The sequence below is a fragment of the Chanodichthys erythropterus genome, chromosome 8 (assembly GCF_024489055.1).
Source record: "Chanodichthys erythropterus isolate Z2021 chromosome 8, ASM2448905v1, whole genome shotgun sequence".
In the NCBI taxonomy this organism is placed as follows: Eukaryota; Metazoa; Chordata; class Actinopteri; order Cypriniformes; family Xenocyprididae; genus Chanodichthys; species Chanodichthys erythropterus.
This window is the reverse complement of record NC_090228.1, coordinates 34,802,327-34,819,758: the sequence shown is the minus strand read 5'-3', so window position 1 is coordinate 34,819,758 and position 17,432 is coordinate 34,802,327. Positions and strand designations below refer to the sequence as shown.

Sequence of the window (17,432 nt, the reverse complement as noted above, 5' to 3'; positions counted from 1 at the left end):
GTTTTTGTTCGTGATTACATTTACAGGAGAAAGTCAGACATTGTTGGGAATTTCCAGAGTATCAGACATCATGAAAAGACTGGGGAAAATATTTACAGTTTACCTGTAACTCAGACTGTGTCTGCTTGTTTCTTGTCTTTGGAATTGTACATGAGACTTGATTGCTAATGATTAATAAGACGTTGTGTATTATCATGTATTATTTTCTTTTTTAACAACCTCCTCATTTATCATTTCTTATCAAAACTGCTTGTTCATTTTTACACATATATTCCTTTGGTGAGAACAATCTCTCTTTTACCTACTGTTTACTCATATTCAGGTTTTTGGGATATGCATGTATACATTGTGATAGAAATTTTCTTGATAAAGATTAAATGCTTTTTTAGAGTGTGCAAAAGTGGAAGAGTGTTTTAGAGAAGATGGGAATTTTGTGATTTACTCAGTTCCTGTTTTTGAAAGCAAGTGTTATGTTGCAATGAGAGATGCAATGTCTGTAAAGATCAAAAGGGTGTTTTAAAATAACAGCCTTGAAATGTGCAGACATGGATCTTCAGATCAAAGACCGTGTTCCTTTTCACTACTATCTATATGCATAACATGCAGACTATGTTTTCATGTTATCAGTCTAGACTTACAAAAATGCTTTGCACAGTAGAACTAACAGCCATATGATTAGCTTAGATCATCACAAACCAATCAACAGATCAGTTTAACCAATCACAGTAAAAAATTTTGTTTGTTTTTTAAACTCAACAGCAATATGAATATGTGTGTATTTTTCTTTCAGGAAGGATATTACCCTGAAGTATTTTGTGATTGTATTTGGGAAGGGATTTGCCCTGAAGTATTGTATTGACAACTGGAAGGTGTCAGAATTGTCTGTAGTGGAAAAGTCAGATTAAGTAGGTTGTATTGGTATTGAGAATAGCCATGACTTCTGCTGTAGATAAACTTATATGTTCACCCTTTTCTTACTGACACTGTAACAAAACAAACTATGAAGTTGAAACTAAACAATGGCCTGGCACATTGAAAACAGAAGCATGGAAACAATATAACAGCAACTTACTTCAATACACAACAAAGTAACATGGTAAACAAAAGGACTTAAATACAAGACTATAGGGATCACATAGAAAAAACAACCAATGAAAACATGACACACGAAACAAGGGAAGCATATGATCAGATCACATGAGGGGCAAGGGAATCACATGACAAACAAGGAACTAAGACTGTGAGCATGAATACAAAATAAACACATGAACAAAACCCAAACAACGTTACATATTCCCCCTCTAAAGGGCGGCTACTGGACTGTTAAACAAGGGCAGGCCTGGACTGTGGAGCAGTGGCTGAGACCGTGAGACATGGAGTAGTGTCGGGCCTGGACCATGGAGCAGTGGCTGAGACCGTGAGATGTGGAGCATTGGCTGAGACCATGAGACATGGAGCAGTGGTGGGCCTGGATCATGGGGTGAAGGACCGCAATAGGATGGATCAGGTGGTTGTAAACCACCAAGACGACTCTGGTGGAACTTGAGACTACCACTACCATGGCCTCCGTGTCATGGGGCACAGCGAGTTCATGGGTGGCCTAGCCATCACCATAGCCATTACCGATGCCTCTGGAAGAAGCTGTAGCGGTCGCGTCGCCTTGGGGAAAGATGGTGAAGATGACACCAGATGGTGCCTGTGGCTTAACATTAACTGCCATTAAACATAGTCTCAGAGACTACACCCCCCCCCCCCCCCCACACCCCCATAAAAAAGGGGAAAACTTGAACGGCCATGATGTAAGGGGACTTTGGGTTGGCAGCCATGACGGCAATGATGGTTGGAAGCTCTGGCAAGGCGGCCATGACGGCTGGAGACTCTGGCGTCCAAACCAAACTTGGGTCTTCAGCCAACAAAGTTTAAATCCCATCTGTCTAGAGCGCTCTTCACAGACATCCCAAGTCTCCCGGAAGTTCCGGTACTCTCCCGCATATTGATAGCGGCTCCCTGATGCCCGCAAATTAGTTAAAATCTCCCGGAATCTAGAGCGAGCAAGCAAGAGCGCGCATGCGAGACAGAGACTGTGTTTCAAACCGTGTAGCGCGCACGGCAGAGAGGGAGAGGGAGCGAGAGACCTTGCGTGTGTGTGCTAGTGTGCGTGTGTGCGAAGCGCATGTAAGACAGAGAGCATCCTGATTGGCCTGTTTCGGCAAATCAACCAATCAATTGTCAGTGTGGGCGGGCTTTTATCTCTTCTCCCGAACCAAATTAATCAGTTATGTCTATCTAGAAACAGGAGCACCATGGCAGAGGGAGAGTGCCACAAAAAAAAGTATAAGACACATTTTACGGCAGACTACACGAAAGTGTACCCCTGTCTTATAAGAGTCAAACATAATGTCAGTCTTGCTCGCTGCACTATTTGTAACAGCAACGGGATACCTCCCTGAAATTACTTTTTGCAGGTTGGGATGTCTGTTTTCACATAATGTTTACGCGTTATGTCAGTAGGTGGAGAGCAGGTGGTCTTTTGTGTCTGTTTAAACACATTCGACCACATAAGCGTCTTACACTATGAAAGAAATCTGGTAAAATGTGTTTTCGAATACCTCTGGAAGTGGTTTAAAGTGGACAAGCTAAACGTGTTTAAGACCACTTTACAGCTGTTTTTGGTCTACTTTGCCGTCTACTTGTGATCCAATCAGTCAAAATGCATCTTAATACCAGGTGTAAACAGGGATTTATTTACACCCACCAATGCAGTCACACAATTCTAGATTCTCTTTTCATTTAAGTCTCTCTCATTAATCTTCTCTTTAAATATCTTGAGCCTGAAGGGCTTATAGAGTTTGACACTAGCAAGCCTTACATTGCATATTGTAAAAATCTCCTTTAATGTCATCATTTTTATCATTTAGTAGAGCAAACAGATGGCACAATTTCATTAAAGAAAAATGGTGAAAACCCTAAATGTGTAATTACCTCATTTTTTGTCTCAGTTTCTTGCCTGAATATTGATAGTACTCAAATTATTAACCACCCCTCTGCCACACACACACACACACACACACACACACACACACACACACACACACACACACACACACAGGTTTTGTTTTTACTAATACCATCTGTTTATTTGATGATTACATGGAATGACATAGAAATAGTTGAATCACTAATCAACCTTATTTGTCACTTTTTAAAATGAAATACTAATGTCAAATAAACGTAATTATGATACATCATAGATCATTTAAACTAGACACACAAAATATGCTTGGGAAGTGAAATTTAAATTTCCTAATCCATCATATCAAATATCACTGAAGTTGAAGTGAAGTGAAGATAGAATGAGATCAAATGTATTGTTTTATTGTAAAGTTATACCTCTATATATTCCTCTGATGAGTTTGATGATCACAGAATTAAAGCATTTCACAAAATACAACATCCGCCTGAAGAGCGTGCATTCATCCGCTGAATGGCCTGCATCTGTTCTTTGTGTTGCTGCATCATCATAGCCATAGAGTCCTCATGTCTCTTGTTTGAGTTCTCTAACATCTCTGCAAACTCTCTAGCTCTGTTACTCTCGGCTTCAGCATTCTGTCTCTTGAACTCTTCCATCTCCTGGGTCATCCTATCTGCCTTATCCTTAAAGCCCTTCTCCAACAGAGCAGCCTGCTCCCTCAGTTTACTGTCCATGGCACGCTCAGCCTCCTCTCTCTGGAGCCTCAGCTCCTCATCCATCTTCTCCTTCATCTGTCTCATCCTCTCTTCATTACTCTGTTTCTCTGCTTCCATCTTCTCTTCGAGTTGTCGCTGCTTCTCCTCTTTAGCTTTGATTTCCTGCTGCAGGAGGGCTGCTTTCTCTATTTCCTCTGATCATTCATTGACAAAAATAGAAAGAAGAAAACTGATTTTACATGTCATTCATTGTCCTTTAAGGCAATATACTTCTGTGAATGCTTATAAATATACTTATACACCTTTTAAGAAGAACACTTCCTTCCATTTTCAACTTCCAATATTTTACTGAGAGTTTATTTTCATCTAAGTTGCATTTTTTCAAAAACATCAATAGCATTTTGATTTTTTCATCAAAAACATTGACATTTGTGTTCCAGAGGTGAACTGATAATGTCTTGATCAAGTCTTATGGGTTTGTAACGTCCTGAGTAATTAATGACAGAATTTTCATTTTTTGGTGAACTAACCCTTTAAAAAACCCTTTAAAATGGAGCCAGAAGAGTTCAAAGTACTGATCTTGATCACATTGATCTTGATTCATAATGATAATGGCATACACAGCCACCCTGGACTATAATTGTTATTGCAGGGTGCAATTCTTGGAACCTTGAAACAGCTTGTACTAAAATAATTTGGCTGTTACATCTTCTTTTCCATTCAGTGTCTCAGCAGTACTCTCACAAGTACCTAAACCTTTGAGCACCTCTTACACAAGGAACCTGGTAAGAATATACAAACAAGGAAATTGGGATTTAAATGCTTAAGGCTCTCACCCTTAATCTTCTTTTCCTTCTCAGTCAGTTTTTTGTCAGCCTGCAGAATTGCTTTAGAATCCACAGACTTCTGCTTCAGAAACTCCTCTAGGACCTCTTCAGCCTATTGACATACGGAAAAAAAACTGATAACTGTGATGTTGATCAGATTTCTGTAGTGTGCAGTGTGTATAAAGATGTGTAATAAGTATAATATGAGCAAGACCTTGACTTCTTTATTGGCCTGGCTGTTGTAATTCTTCACAATGTCCTCCAGATCCTTGCAGAAGAGATCATAGCCACCAGGTTTAGCATAGGAACCCTGCTTGAGATTTTCCATCATTGGTGCAGAGAGGGATGACAAGAGATCCTCACATCGTCTCTTTGAAGCTTGCTCGTTTTGGCACAGATATCCATCAAAGAGTTTATTAATGTTTTCCTAAAAACACAACATGTAGCATGCAAGTAACAGTTAGTGTATAATGCATCAGAGGACATTTCATCTATGTACACTCTGACATCTCTTCTCACCACAGAAGCAGCAAAATAATAACACTGATTAGCTTGCAATATGTTTTTGGTCCTGAAAACATTGCAATTTAATTTAAATTTTGAGATAATCTGCCCAGTATAAGTGAGTAAAGTGTTCCCTTTCGAGGGAACTCATGCTGTGTCTGAGAATTTGAGGCTATGGGAATGTCTCTGCATGATTGTGTCGTGAAGCACATGCAAGAGAGACCCATTGGTAACCTGTTTTCTTTGTGGTGCTTTGGGGATGATGCCTGAACTTCTCACGAGGGCGCCGGTTTGGGACTTGACCATGGTATTGGAAGACTATCCTTGGCTCCCTTTGAGCCTATTGAGGAGGTCCCAGTTAAGTTTGTGACTCTAAAACCTTTCTTTTTTTCCTCGCTATTACGTCTCTCAAAAGAATAGAAAACTTGCGAGCCCTGTCAGTTTCCTCGTCATGTTTGAAATTTGCACCAGGCCTGATGAAAGCTTTTTCATACCCTAGTTATGTTCCTATGGTCACCCACTAATGTGGCAAGATCTATTGTACTGCAGGCATTTTGTCCTCCCCCTTTTCAAACTTCAGACCAGGAGAAAATGAATCTACTTTGCTCAGTTAGAGCAATAGACGCTTATGTCCACAGAGTCCACAGTAAATCTGATTAGCTGTTTGTGTGTTTTAGGTCACCTTGGAAGGGGTCCCCAGGATCTAAACAGAGGAGAGCAAGTGGATATTTGAGACTATCTCTCTTGCATATCAGCTTTCACATATGGTTGTCCGGGTCCACTTGACTAGGAGTATGGCTGCTTCAAAAGCTGTTTTATTGGGAGTTTCCCTTCCAAGATGTATGTGATGTGGAGGGCTAGTGCTCTCAGCACACATTTGTTAGATTTTATTAACCTAGATTTGGGCTCTATGGAAACATACCCATGCCGCCGTACTAACAAGGGCCTGTCTTGTGTATATGTTTGGATGTCTGTGATTGACTTGTTTCAGCCTATTAGAAGCCAACTCTGTTTGGTCTTGGTATGCTTTATAGTTTCCTGGTCATGACATCACCCGCCTATGTCATGCCATTGGACTGATTTCACACGTTCTTCCCACATCTTCCAATTCTCAGGCGCAGCATCTCATTCCCTTGTCAGGGAAGCATGGTTACAGTTGTAATCTGAGTCATTCACCGCATCATCCTACATGAACTGAAACTGAGATCCAACCTACCTCTAGAGATTTCAGGTACTTCCCATCAGTGTCCCTGAAGGAACGCTTCATGAAGGTTTGTGTCGCCATGTTGCTGAGATGTTGGTGTTCTGAGGATACATCTTTCAGTTCCAGAGGGAAGGAGTCCTTCAGCTTCTCCATTCCACTCTGGTAAACCTCAAGCCCCTCTTTTACTGCAGACTCATTCTCAATCATTGCCATAGCAATCACAGCATTCTCCAGACACGGCACAGCCCCACTGGAGATGGTGTCCACGTATGTTTTCGCCAAGTGACCCAGAACTTCAGAGAAGGAAAGAAGTCAAACATAATGGTACAGAAAAGGTATTGAACAACAGTCATATGTATGTACATGCAAACTCTTCAGATTGAATTTTGAATCACCTCTGCCAGTGACTGTGATTCCATCTTTCAGCTTCTTCACATGGCTCTTGTTAGAGACAAACTTGCAGAATCGATCTGTGACCTCCAGGAAGTCAGAGGAAAGGTCAGCAGGATCCAAACTCTCCAAACGAGACACATTCTCTGGAGCGGTTGGGAATGGGAAAGTGAAGCACGTTCTGGAAGGGAAGAATTTTTGGATGCACTCCCTGGGCAAGTTGTACTCCATCACTTTTTTTGATGTGCCTAAAACAAATGAGGGCATGCTGTAGATTCTCTCAATTCAAATATTATTGAACCATAAGTATTATCTCAATAAATTATGAATTTTAAAAGAGACAAACCTGTTGACAAAAACTAGTCACAAAAAAGTGATAGCGATTGTAAGGGCTCCTAAAATAATAATTTTACTAAAATAATGTTTTTTTACTATTATAAAATTACCAGGTTTCAGCTTCAGAGCAAACTCTAGGTACTCATCCTCTGTTGCATCTTTGCCATCAATCTTTCGCTCAAGAGTGAAGTCCCTCACAGCCCAGATGAAACTAGGGAAGAACTTCACAAATTCGCTTGAATCGTCGGCATCCTCATCTGATGATTTGACCTTAATGCACTCTGTTAGTTCAGTGACATATCTGAGAGTTTGTTCAGGTATGCCAAACATGTCAGGCTTGTCAAGTGACTGTCAAACAACAGCACATGATGCATTGTCTAACAAAACAAAACTGTCATTCCATGAAGTACTAAGCAAATTATCAACACCAGTGCTAAATTCTTTTCAGTATCACCAAGCCAAGCAATAAAGGAAGCAGATAGCTGTAGATAAGTGGGTGTAGATGTAGGCAAGTAGATGTACTTTCCTTTTTGTGCCTTTCTCAATAAATAAATAAATAAATTTGCTCTTCTTACACTTTCTCATAATACACTGTACCCACACATGGCATTAAAGGGGACTTTTCTTTTTGAAGAAAATGCTCCCTCAACTCTACCAAAATTCGTTTATGTCTGCGTGAATCATTTCACACCGGACTTTGTGAATGAATGTCAATACAAAGGGAACAATACAAAACAGAGATTGTGCTAAAAATGTGTTACTCAAGGATAGATCAGTACAAACTGTTTGTGATCCAGCTTACAGTCTCCAGAGTGATACTGGATATGGCAGTAATGAAGGTGAGAGCACTTTATTACAGTTCATCTGAGTTAATTTACAGATATAAAGTTTACCAGTTTATTAAGATTAAGATTCTTACTCTAGTTTTTAAGGCTCGTCATGGTTTAGCACCTTCCTATCTCTGTGAAATGATTATCCCCTATCACGGGGCGAACTGGCCATCTGGCATACCGGGCACTTTCCCGGTGGGCCGACGTGCTTTTTGGGGCCGACGGTCGCCGACCGCAAAAAAAAAAAACTTCTCTCGGCCCATGAAAGTGGTAGGCCTAGATCGGCGGCCCAATGCTTTTTCAATTGACACTGGGCTGCTGGCCAAAAACACTTTAGTCAAAAATATCACATAGGCTAGTTTTTTTTTTCCTTCTGACAGACTCGGCTCATGAAACATATAGCTCAGCGGCCCATTGGTTGTTTTCTTGATTGACACTGGACTGGCCCAATCATATCTTTGAACAGCACCATCTATAGGATTTCTGCCTGCACGCAGTTTCAGTGTGATCATGGAGAAGAAACACAAAGGAGGTGCAGAGAAGCTGCATGAGAGAAAAAAACGCTGCCAAATGTGTCAAATTGACACAAATGTTTTCGGCAGTAGCAGCAGGGGTGTAAACCGTGGGGGGGACAAGGGGGTCAGGAATAAAAAATATAATTAATAACCACGCAATACAAACGCAAACGGGCGTTTTAAGTTTAGAAACATTTTGAGTCACCCCTCCCTTGCCTCACAGTGGTTTGGTCCACCGCGCACGTCACACTCGCTTGTGTGTAGATTCTGTAGAAGTCCGGCGGCGCCGGCGGGAGAGAATAGTTCTACAGACAGATGAGTTCCAGTAAGTCGGCTGTCAAGGCTATTTTATTCAAAAACATCGGATGAAGTGATTATTTTCTCTTTAATGCTGACGGTGCTGAGTAATTAGTCATAACAACAACAACAACAAAAAAAGATGATAACTGATAATTTTTTCCCGTGAGTCCACTATTTTAGCGATTATAATGTTACCTACCTAGCTTGTTTACATAGCTTGTTGGATATATGTCACCCACACCAACAACAATTAACATTGTGATAAGAATATGTAAACTGTAATAAGGCTAATAGATTTACTGTTGTGTGTTGGGTTATGCTCAGTGTGTATTCATCGTATTTTGGTGACTTGGTTGTAAACAACTTACAAAAAAATAAATAAAATAAATAAATAAAATAAATTTTATATATATATATATATATATATATATATATATATATATATATATATATATATATATATATATATATATATGTATATATATATAAGCAGAAGGACGGGTGGTATTTGTGATTTTATGTGGTGGTGGGCCGGTCTGGGCCAAAATGCCAGGGCCGATTTTTGGTCCCAGTCCATCCCTATCCCCTATGTCCCTGCCCGTATTCTGAGATCGAGCACTGAAAACTTGCTTGCAGTACCCAAGTTCCGTCTATCTAGTGTGGGTGGTAGGGCTTTCAGCATATCAGCTTCTAAGCTCTGGAACAAGCTACCACAAGACCTTTGTGATATCTCTTCTCTTCAGACCTTTAAAACTGTCCTCAAAACACACTTATTCACCTTATGTTTTGTTAATTGATTGTCTGTCTCAACTTTCCAGCACTATGCTTGTTCTTTGTAAGTTTAATGTAGATTAACCTTCTTTGTCTGTTCTATCTGGTTGATTACATGTTGTATACTGACTGTATACTTATATGTATTCATATTATATAGCAACTTACTGTAAAGCATCCTTGGGTTCCTGAAAGGCGCTAAATAAATAAAACATATTATTATTATTATTATTATTGAAATGATCTCTGGGGTATTTTGAGCTAAAACTTCACATTTTGGATACAAACCATCAGCTAAATGACAAGATAGGTATCTAGATTGTCAGAAGGATACTGCAGTTCCTCTACAGCTCTGTTGTCAATCGTCCCTCGACTGTTGTAGACCAGAGTGCTGCTCAGTAACACAGCCAGACAGAAGATGTTGGTGTCATGCTTTGAGTCTCCCTGAGAAAGAGAAAGACAATCAAGGAGTTAGAAAAATTGGAGATTAACCTCAAAGAAAGCTGCTCTATATTAACAAAATTAAATCTGTGCAAATTGGTCTTTAAGTAAATGTGTTGCGTCAATCTATTTTTTGAGAATGTGCCTCCTATTTACAACAAACTAGCAAGCTATTAATTGAATACATGTGTTCATTCTCGGTCCGTGTACGTTTTGATAGTTTGTTTTCCAATTTGAAATTAAATACGCAGAAACGAGAAAACGGTCGTTTCCCGTTTTTTCGTTTGTTAAAAAAAACGGGAAAACGATATTTTGAATCGATTTTCGTTTTTTCGGGTCACGGAGAGAAAACGGAAACACGACTTCAAAACTCGTTTTCCACATGTGGGCGGTCATTACACGCCCCTTTCAGCCGATTGGTCAATCAAATCTGAGCCATTGACGTCATCTTCAGTTCGTTCAACAAAATAACAGTCCTCTGCCGCTATATCAGTAGATGACATAAATCGGCTTTCTTCTGTGCAACCTAACGCGTATTTCACAGAAATATGTTTGCACAGATAAAAAAAGTTTAAAAAACCTACAGTAAATTTAATTAAGTCTGTTTTTAAGCTGGCATTGTGTTTTTAAAATGTAAAATGTAAATGCCTCTACATCTGTTACCAAGCGCATGACATCCTTTGGGCTACTACCACCGATCAATAGGCTATACATAATGATAGACTATTCTCTATTATAGATCAGTGGCTACCGCACTCATTTTTTTTTCTTATTTTAATGTTTTGTTTACATTTTATACATTTAAATTCAATCATTTAGCAGACGCATTCCTTGCAGTAGACTATGCAGTCATATTAGAAAATAGGCTATCCACTAGGTGGCAACACCTAATAACGTTATCACCATCGGGGGGCTTTTTAGTTTTCCTTAGCTTATAAATGGCCATACAGATTTTATCTCTTAAATTAAACACTTTTATGAACACAGTGAACATTATTATATGTCACAGTTTACTTGCTATCCTCACTTTTTCTGTATTTCCTTCGCTTTTGAATGAATTATAGCTATAAATGGCCCTGAACATTTTACTTTCAATTTCGATTTAACGGCTATTGGCGATTCTGCGTCAATTGCTTTAGTGGACAACAGCAAAACAAAAACTCTCGTATATTAAACATTTTTTTTAACTTTTATTATCTATGTAATTATTTTATTATCTTTTATCATCTTTGTAATTATTTTATTTTGTAAATATTCGTGGCTTAAACAGCGGGAAAATTTACTGTATGCAGTTCTGGATGTTTTGAAAAACTTAAACTAAACGAAAATTATTGTTGCCTTGTCAATATAATTTCTGTTTTCCCCCTGACTTTCAACTGGTGAGATCATCGTTTCATTAACCGACAAGATTATATTAAATTGTAATTAAACGAAAATAGAATTGATAAATGTCTGTGAATCATTAAACAAATTCCAGGGGTTTAGTTTTAGCCTACATGAACAAATAGCAGAATAAACAACAGAACATGAGGATTCATCATCATCACGCACCTGCAGCGCTTCTGTGAACGGAGAACAAAGGATTCAATTATATAAAAGGAATAAATAGCCTATGTCTATGCGCGAAATTTATTTCACTTAAGTAATTAACATATTACCAAAATGAAAGGGGAAAAAATGCGACAATATGAGTGTCGGTTCATTTTTGAGAAGTTCACAGAAAGGAAACAGAAACGGCAGAACATTTCTTTGTTTATTTTACGAGCAATGTTTTGTTTTTATTGTGAGCGTACAAAATAATAGGCCTATTTAACCCTTCACAGATTCTAATGGTGTTACATATATTTGACCATAAATGTCTGAGTATTTTAAGTTGTTTCCGCTTTTATAAGAAAATTCAAGTGAACGCGTCGGCGCCTCGCGCTCACACAACATCAGTTTTAGTAACTTGACATCACAGCCTGTTAACTGTCAAAATAACATACATTCAACCAAACATATAAAAAGTTATACTTCTCATTTTAAGTAGTCTGTGTAGGCTACAATAAAAGCGTTTAAATAATAAATATAGTTTAGCCTCCAAATCGTGAATGTTGAAACATTTGGATTTGTGTCAAATTAGAGAGGTAGTTATAACGCCGGTTTCTGTTTCAGTTCAGCTTTAAATTAATTCGTTTTGGCTTAACATTTATATATTATTTTTGTCATAGCTAAAATAGCTATGTAGCTGTAATTTTGATCTTTAATGTTTGATCTTTACAGGCTATTCCCTCAATCTTTTAACCAAAGGGTTATTAACATTAGCCTATATTCAGCAGGCAATATTAGGCTATATAAAATAAATAAAGAAAGAAAGATGAGCTATTGTTCGTTTTTCAAAATTGCTTACACTACTTATTTATTGTGATTTATTCTATTTATTCAAAATAGAATAAAATAAAAACTGTAGTTTTTTTAATCTGTGCTTTTCATCCGCTCCTCTGTGTGGGTAGCGCAGTTTCACCATGCATATTAAACTACAAACAGCATTACAACAGTCTGTGTGCTGATGAACATTTCTGAAATAAATATTTCTGTGAAATACGCGTTAGGTTGCACAGAAGAAAGCCGATTTATATCATCTACTGATATAGCGGCAGAGGACTGTTATTTTGTTGAACGAACTGAAGATGACGTCAATGGCTCAGATTTGATTGACCAATCGGCTGAAAGGGGCGTGTAATGACCGCCCACATGTGGAAAACGAGTTTTGAAGTCGTGTTTCTGTTTTCTATCCGTGACCCGAAAAAAACGAAAATCGAGTCAAAATCTCGTTTTCCCGGTTTTTTTAACAAACGAAAAAACGGGAAACGACCGTTTTCTCGTTTCTGCGTATTTCATTTCAAATTGGAAAACAAACTATCAAAACGTACACGGACCATTCTCAATGATATTCTATCTGAATAAGGATATCTGCTCTAAAAGTGAGAGTATTCTTGGACCCTTAAAACTGCTTGTGACATTTGATATTAGTTCTGGTAATAGAGATTGGCATGCTAATGGATATGGCAACGTTAATGTATTTGGTCTTGGCGGAACAGATCTGCTATGCTGCTGCAGAGCTAGTACCAAGACTTGCTACTGCCAATACATTCAGAGACATTGCTGTGAGCATGTAAGACATGCTGCTGCTGCACTAGTGATGTGTCGTTCTTGAACGATTCGTTCATTTTGAACGAATCTTTAATGTGACTCGGGAAGAACGATTGTGTCGGGGGGTGATTCGTTCAGTCGCGCATGTGCAATATTCTACAGGTTCTGTGCTAGTAGTAGTTCACCTGATGATTCAATTGATTAGTTCATTTTATGAGTCTTTCAGGTTTTTGAGTCGTTCCTTAATCACGTGACAGACCCATACGCTATGCTGTGTGACCCAAGCACATTATATTTATTAGTAAATAATGTTAACTCTCCAGTTTTGTTTGAGTTTGTGTTACAACTGTTAAAGCTGAAGTTATCATAACCTTGATGTCTTTAACATTAATAATTCAAATTCAAAATGTTATTTGCTTTTAATTTATGTCATTATGTCCTTTTTGAGCAATCTTCTTATACATATATTAGACTAATATGTCAAGTCTGCCTAGGAAAAGCAATTATTATAACAGCAAACTCAAAATTGGAGTAAAAATGAACAAACTAGGCTATAAATACTTTGTATTGTAGGCTTGGATTATTATATTATTATATAGCCTAGTGTTTATTTACAGATAGACAGTCAAAAAGATAAATTAATCAATACTTTATTTATAACAGGGCTTTATTTATTTATAATAACACACCACAGATCCTCAAGAAACAGTAACAAAAACAGTGACAGAAATGTCAGAAATAGCGTATGGGTCTGTCACGTGTTTAAGGAACGACTCAAAACCCGAAAGACTCATGAAATGAACTAATCAATTCTCTTTCCGGCTCAGAATACATTGGTTTAGTGTATGGGTCTGTTACGTGATTAAGGAACGACTCAAAAACCCGAAAGACTCATAAAAAGAACTAATCAATTCTCTTACCGGCTCAGACTGCATTGGTTTAGCATGGGACTGCCTGTCACGTCATTAAGGAATGACTTAAACCCGAAGACTTGTCAGACAAGAGGTGAGGTGAGCTTAATCAGCTTGTCATAAACTGAAGACCCAGGTAATGAATTAATCATTTCTGAATCTTATAGCATTGTAGTTTTGTATTGTTTGTAGTGGGATCAACGTTTGCATAAGTAGTAGATGTGTTGGGGAAGTAGCACGTAACATTTTAATTACATTTTGCTAAAATGAACGAAATGACTCGAAAAAAGATTCGTTCATTTTGTTGAACTAGACTCAAAAGTCCGAGTCGGTAAAATGATCCGAACTTCCCATCACTATGCTGCACATGTAACATGCATGAATTAACCCTCCAACAAAGCAGGAACCTTTTCTCTTGTTCCTGCCTTGTTCAACACTAAACAGATCATTTTTTGGTTGAAAGAGCTGAAAGAAGACTATTGTTATACATTTGTAAAGCAACTTTTCACCCTACACAGTTGCACAGGGTAATGAGAGAACTAGACAGTTCAAGTACTATAACTGTGATGTTGAGTGAGAAAACAAACTGCTGTATCGGCAGAAATGCATATCTGCACAATGATTACAGAAGACAGGAAGAGATAGGAAAAACACCCCCTACCTTACCACCTGAGCAAGTATCATCAATAAGTTATTTCATAATGATTGCATAACCCTTATACTATTATTTGATAAAAAGCCATTAGGAGTAATAATGAATGACATAGCTTGATTGGACGCTGCAATAACATGTTAGTGTCATTATTTTTCTATGCAGCTAAACAACATGTAATCTCATTGAATGTGAATGCTTATTTACTTTAAAGGAACACTTCACTTTTTTTTGAAAATAGGCTCATTTTCCAACTCCCCTAGAGTTAAACAGTTGAGTTTTACCGTTTTCAAATCCATTCAGCCGATCTCCGGGTCTGGCGGTACCACTTTAAGCATAGCTTAGCATAGTTCATTGAATCTGATTAGACCGTTAGCATCTCGCTCAAAAATGACCGAAGAGTTTTGATATTTTTCCTATTTAAAACTTGACTCTTCTGTAGTTACTTCATGTACCGTGGGTGCAGCAGGAACAATGATATTACGCACCATCTCTCACAAACGTCTCCATGGTTGCAAGGCACGTTCCCTGTGCAAGCAGGGGGTCACAGGCGCTGTGTAATATCAATGCTCCTGCTGCACCCACGGTACGGCAGCAAAGTTCCTTTATTATTACGCCAGAATGAGAGTATAGTTCCTAGCCATATCGGCCTAGAAAATCACAACTTTCCATTTTGTTTATCATAGTACACGATGTAACTACAGAAGAGTCAAGTTTTAAATAGGAAAAATATCAAAACTCTTTGGTCATTTTTTAACGAGATGCTAATGGTCTAATCAGATTCAATGAACTATGCTAAGCTATGCTAAATGTGGTACCGCCAGACCCGGAGATCGGCTGAATGGATTCGAAAACGGTAAAACTCAACTGTTTAACTCTAGGGGAGTTGCAAAATGAGCCTATTTTTTTAAAAAGTGGAGTGTTACTTTAACCTTCTCATCCATTGCTTAGACAGTGTATACTCAAAGAGATATTAACAATACGCAATTTTTATGCTTCATAGACATAAATGCATAACACTCCAGCTTATGTTTAGTAATCACTCCACAAGACTATGAACAAAGCAATTTTATTTGTGCCTTCTTGCTTGAAACTATGCTCTGTTGTTTGTCAATGTGTGCACACAAAATGCAGCAAAATTTCCCACATGATGTTAATTGTGTGATTAATGTGTGTACATGTCTATAATGCACTTCGATAATGTGACTAAAATAGGTATACTCCACATCTTAATTTAATTTGTGTTTACTTCGAGTATTACTTTAGCCGGATTAAAGTAATCAGAAATGGCTGTTTACATGGTAGTTTCTTAATCAGAGTACTGTCTTAATTGGGTTATTATCAGAATATTGTTGTCTATGTATACATACTGAGTGATTTACAGGTGCAGCTGTTGAAATGTTGACTTGACATTTCTAACATAAAACTTGTTTAAAACTTGTAAAGATTGCTCCATTTAGGAATAAACAGATCACACAATATGTGTAATAAAACATCAATCACTTAGACATTGATTCCAGATATGTTCTGCAACAACAGCAATGTAGATAATGACGTGATCACTACCAAATGAGTTAAAGACCTATCAGCTTGCGCCGTTTAGAGTTTCATGCCAGAACTAGGTGATTGTTTTTCAGTACTTGGTTTTTACATCACCTTGTCCACATCTCCGAGTCCCTCAGTGTCCAGCAGCACCAGAGTGGTTCCTGCTTTAGTGGGGTGATCCACACACCACATCCAGATGCCCTTCGTCTTGGACTCAATGGTCCTGCCCAATGCAAACCCTGATAAAGCCACACAATGACACACAAAAAATGACTTATATGCATGTAACTGCATGTTTCTCATAAGCTTTTGGATGGTATCAGCGCTGCATGTGCGGGTCTAACCTGTTTGTTGTCCTGCGAGGCGATTCATCAGGTAGGACTTCCCGGTGCGGTAGAGACCCACCACGGCCACCACCACCACTGGCTGCTGGATCTGCTGCAGGATCTGTAGAGCTGACTGCTGCACACACAGCTTCCCATCTGACCCCGTGTCAATCAAGCACACTGGTTTGTCCATGATCACTGGAGAATAAAGCTGTCCAACAGATACGCACCTTTAAAATCCTTTAAGTAACTGCAGCGTAATGGAGGTAAAAAGTTAAAATGGGTTGAGAAATATTCCAGTAATTCTACAGTAATCAATAGAGACATTCACCAGATCAGCAGTGTTTCCTTTTTATGTTTGGGGAAGTTTCAGTAAAAGTGTTTCTTATGTCACAACACACACAAACACGTGGATAGAGAAACAGAAAAAGCCACAGACTTATAAACATACATAAAAAATCCAATAAATCTATCAACACATACAGACATCCACACTCACATAATGCACACATACACACATTCACCACACATTACACAAGAACAATGAATGAGACGGAAAAATCCTGTCAGGTTTGTTTGTGTCCTCAATTCAAACTTCTCTGGTCTATAAACTTACTGGATTTAGTTGATGAACAAAGTAAGACATGGACCTAAAGTTTACCAAAACGTGACAGGGTGTAGATCTCTCTCACACACACACACACACACACACACAAACATTATTAAATGGCTTATGGTGACTCTGCATGTGTATTAGCTTTTACTGAGCCAATAATATTTTCTATCCACTAATCCTAACCTCACCCATAAACATCCTCATAAACCGTGATTAAGTTTTAATACACATATAAACCATGAATGAAGGAATGTCACTTACCTTTTTGCTTTACTTAACTTCAGTAGCTCAGTCTGAGTTTTATACAAGATGAAGCTTCCTGACATTCAGTCTGTATATCATAGACACTCCTTTAGCTCCGCCCTCTTTAGGCTAAATGGTCTAGAGTAAGTTAGGGGATGTCCCTGTTCTCTCAGTAACTCTGGATATTCCCTGTGGCTGACTT

General features: G+C 38.4%; 1 protein-coding gene across 3 annotated transcripts; it reads right to left on the bottom strand.

Annotated features, from left to right (window-relative positions):
• Window positions 1–3,099: 3,099 nt before the first annotated feature.
• Window positions 3,100–17,368, bottom strand: LOC137024823 (guanylate-binding protein 4-like). Of its 3 annotated transcripts, none has more exons than XM_067392711.1 (10): window positions 17,249–17,368; window positions 16,390–16,582; window positions 16,157–16,284; window positions 9,699–9,808; window positions 7,059–7,249; window positions 6,618–6,860; window positions 6,235–6,515; window positions 4,729–4,941; window positions 4,524–4,626; window positions 3,100–3,881 (listed from the first exon to the last, which is right to left on the bottom strand). In XM_067392711.1, exons 2-10 carry the CDS (start codon window positions 16,562–16,564, stop codon window positions 3,439–3,441), a joined length of 1,887 nt encoding a protein of 628 aa, XP_067248812.1. In that variant the 5' UTR covers window positions 16,565–16,582; window positions 17,249–17,368; the 3' UTR covers window positions 3,100–3,438. The 3 variants fall into 3 exon arrangements, with proteins under 3 accessions (XP_067248812.1, XP_067248813.1, XP_067248811.1); XM_067392712.1 differs by having other exon boundaries at window positions 16,390–16,621; window positions 17,249–17,313; XM_067392710.1 differs by lacking the exon at window positions 17,249–17,368 and adding an exon at window positions 16,703–17,242.
• Window positions 17,369–17,432: the final 64 nt, after the last annotated feature.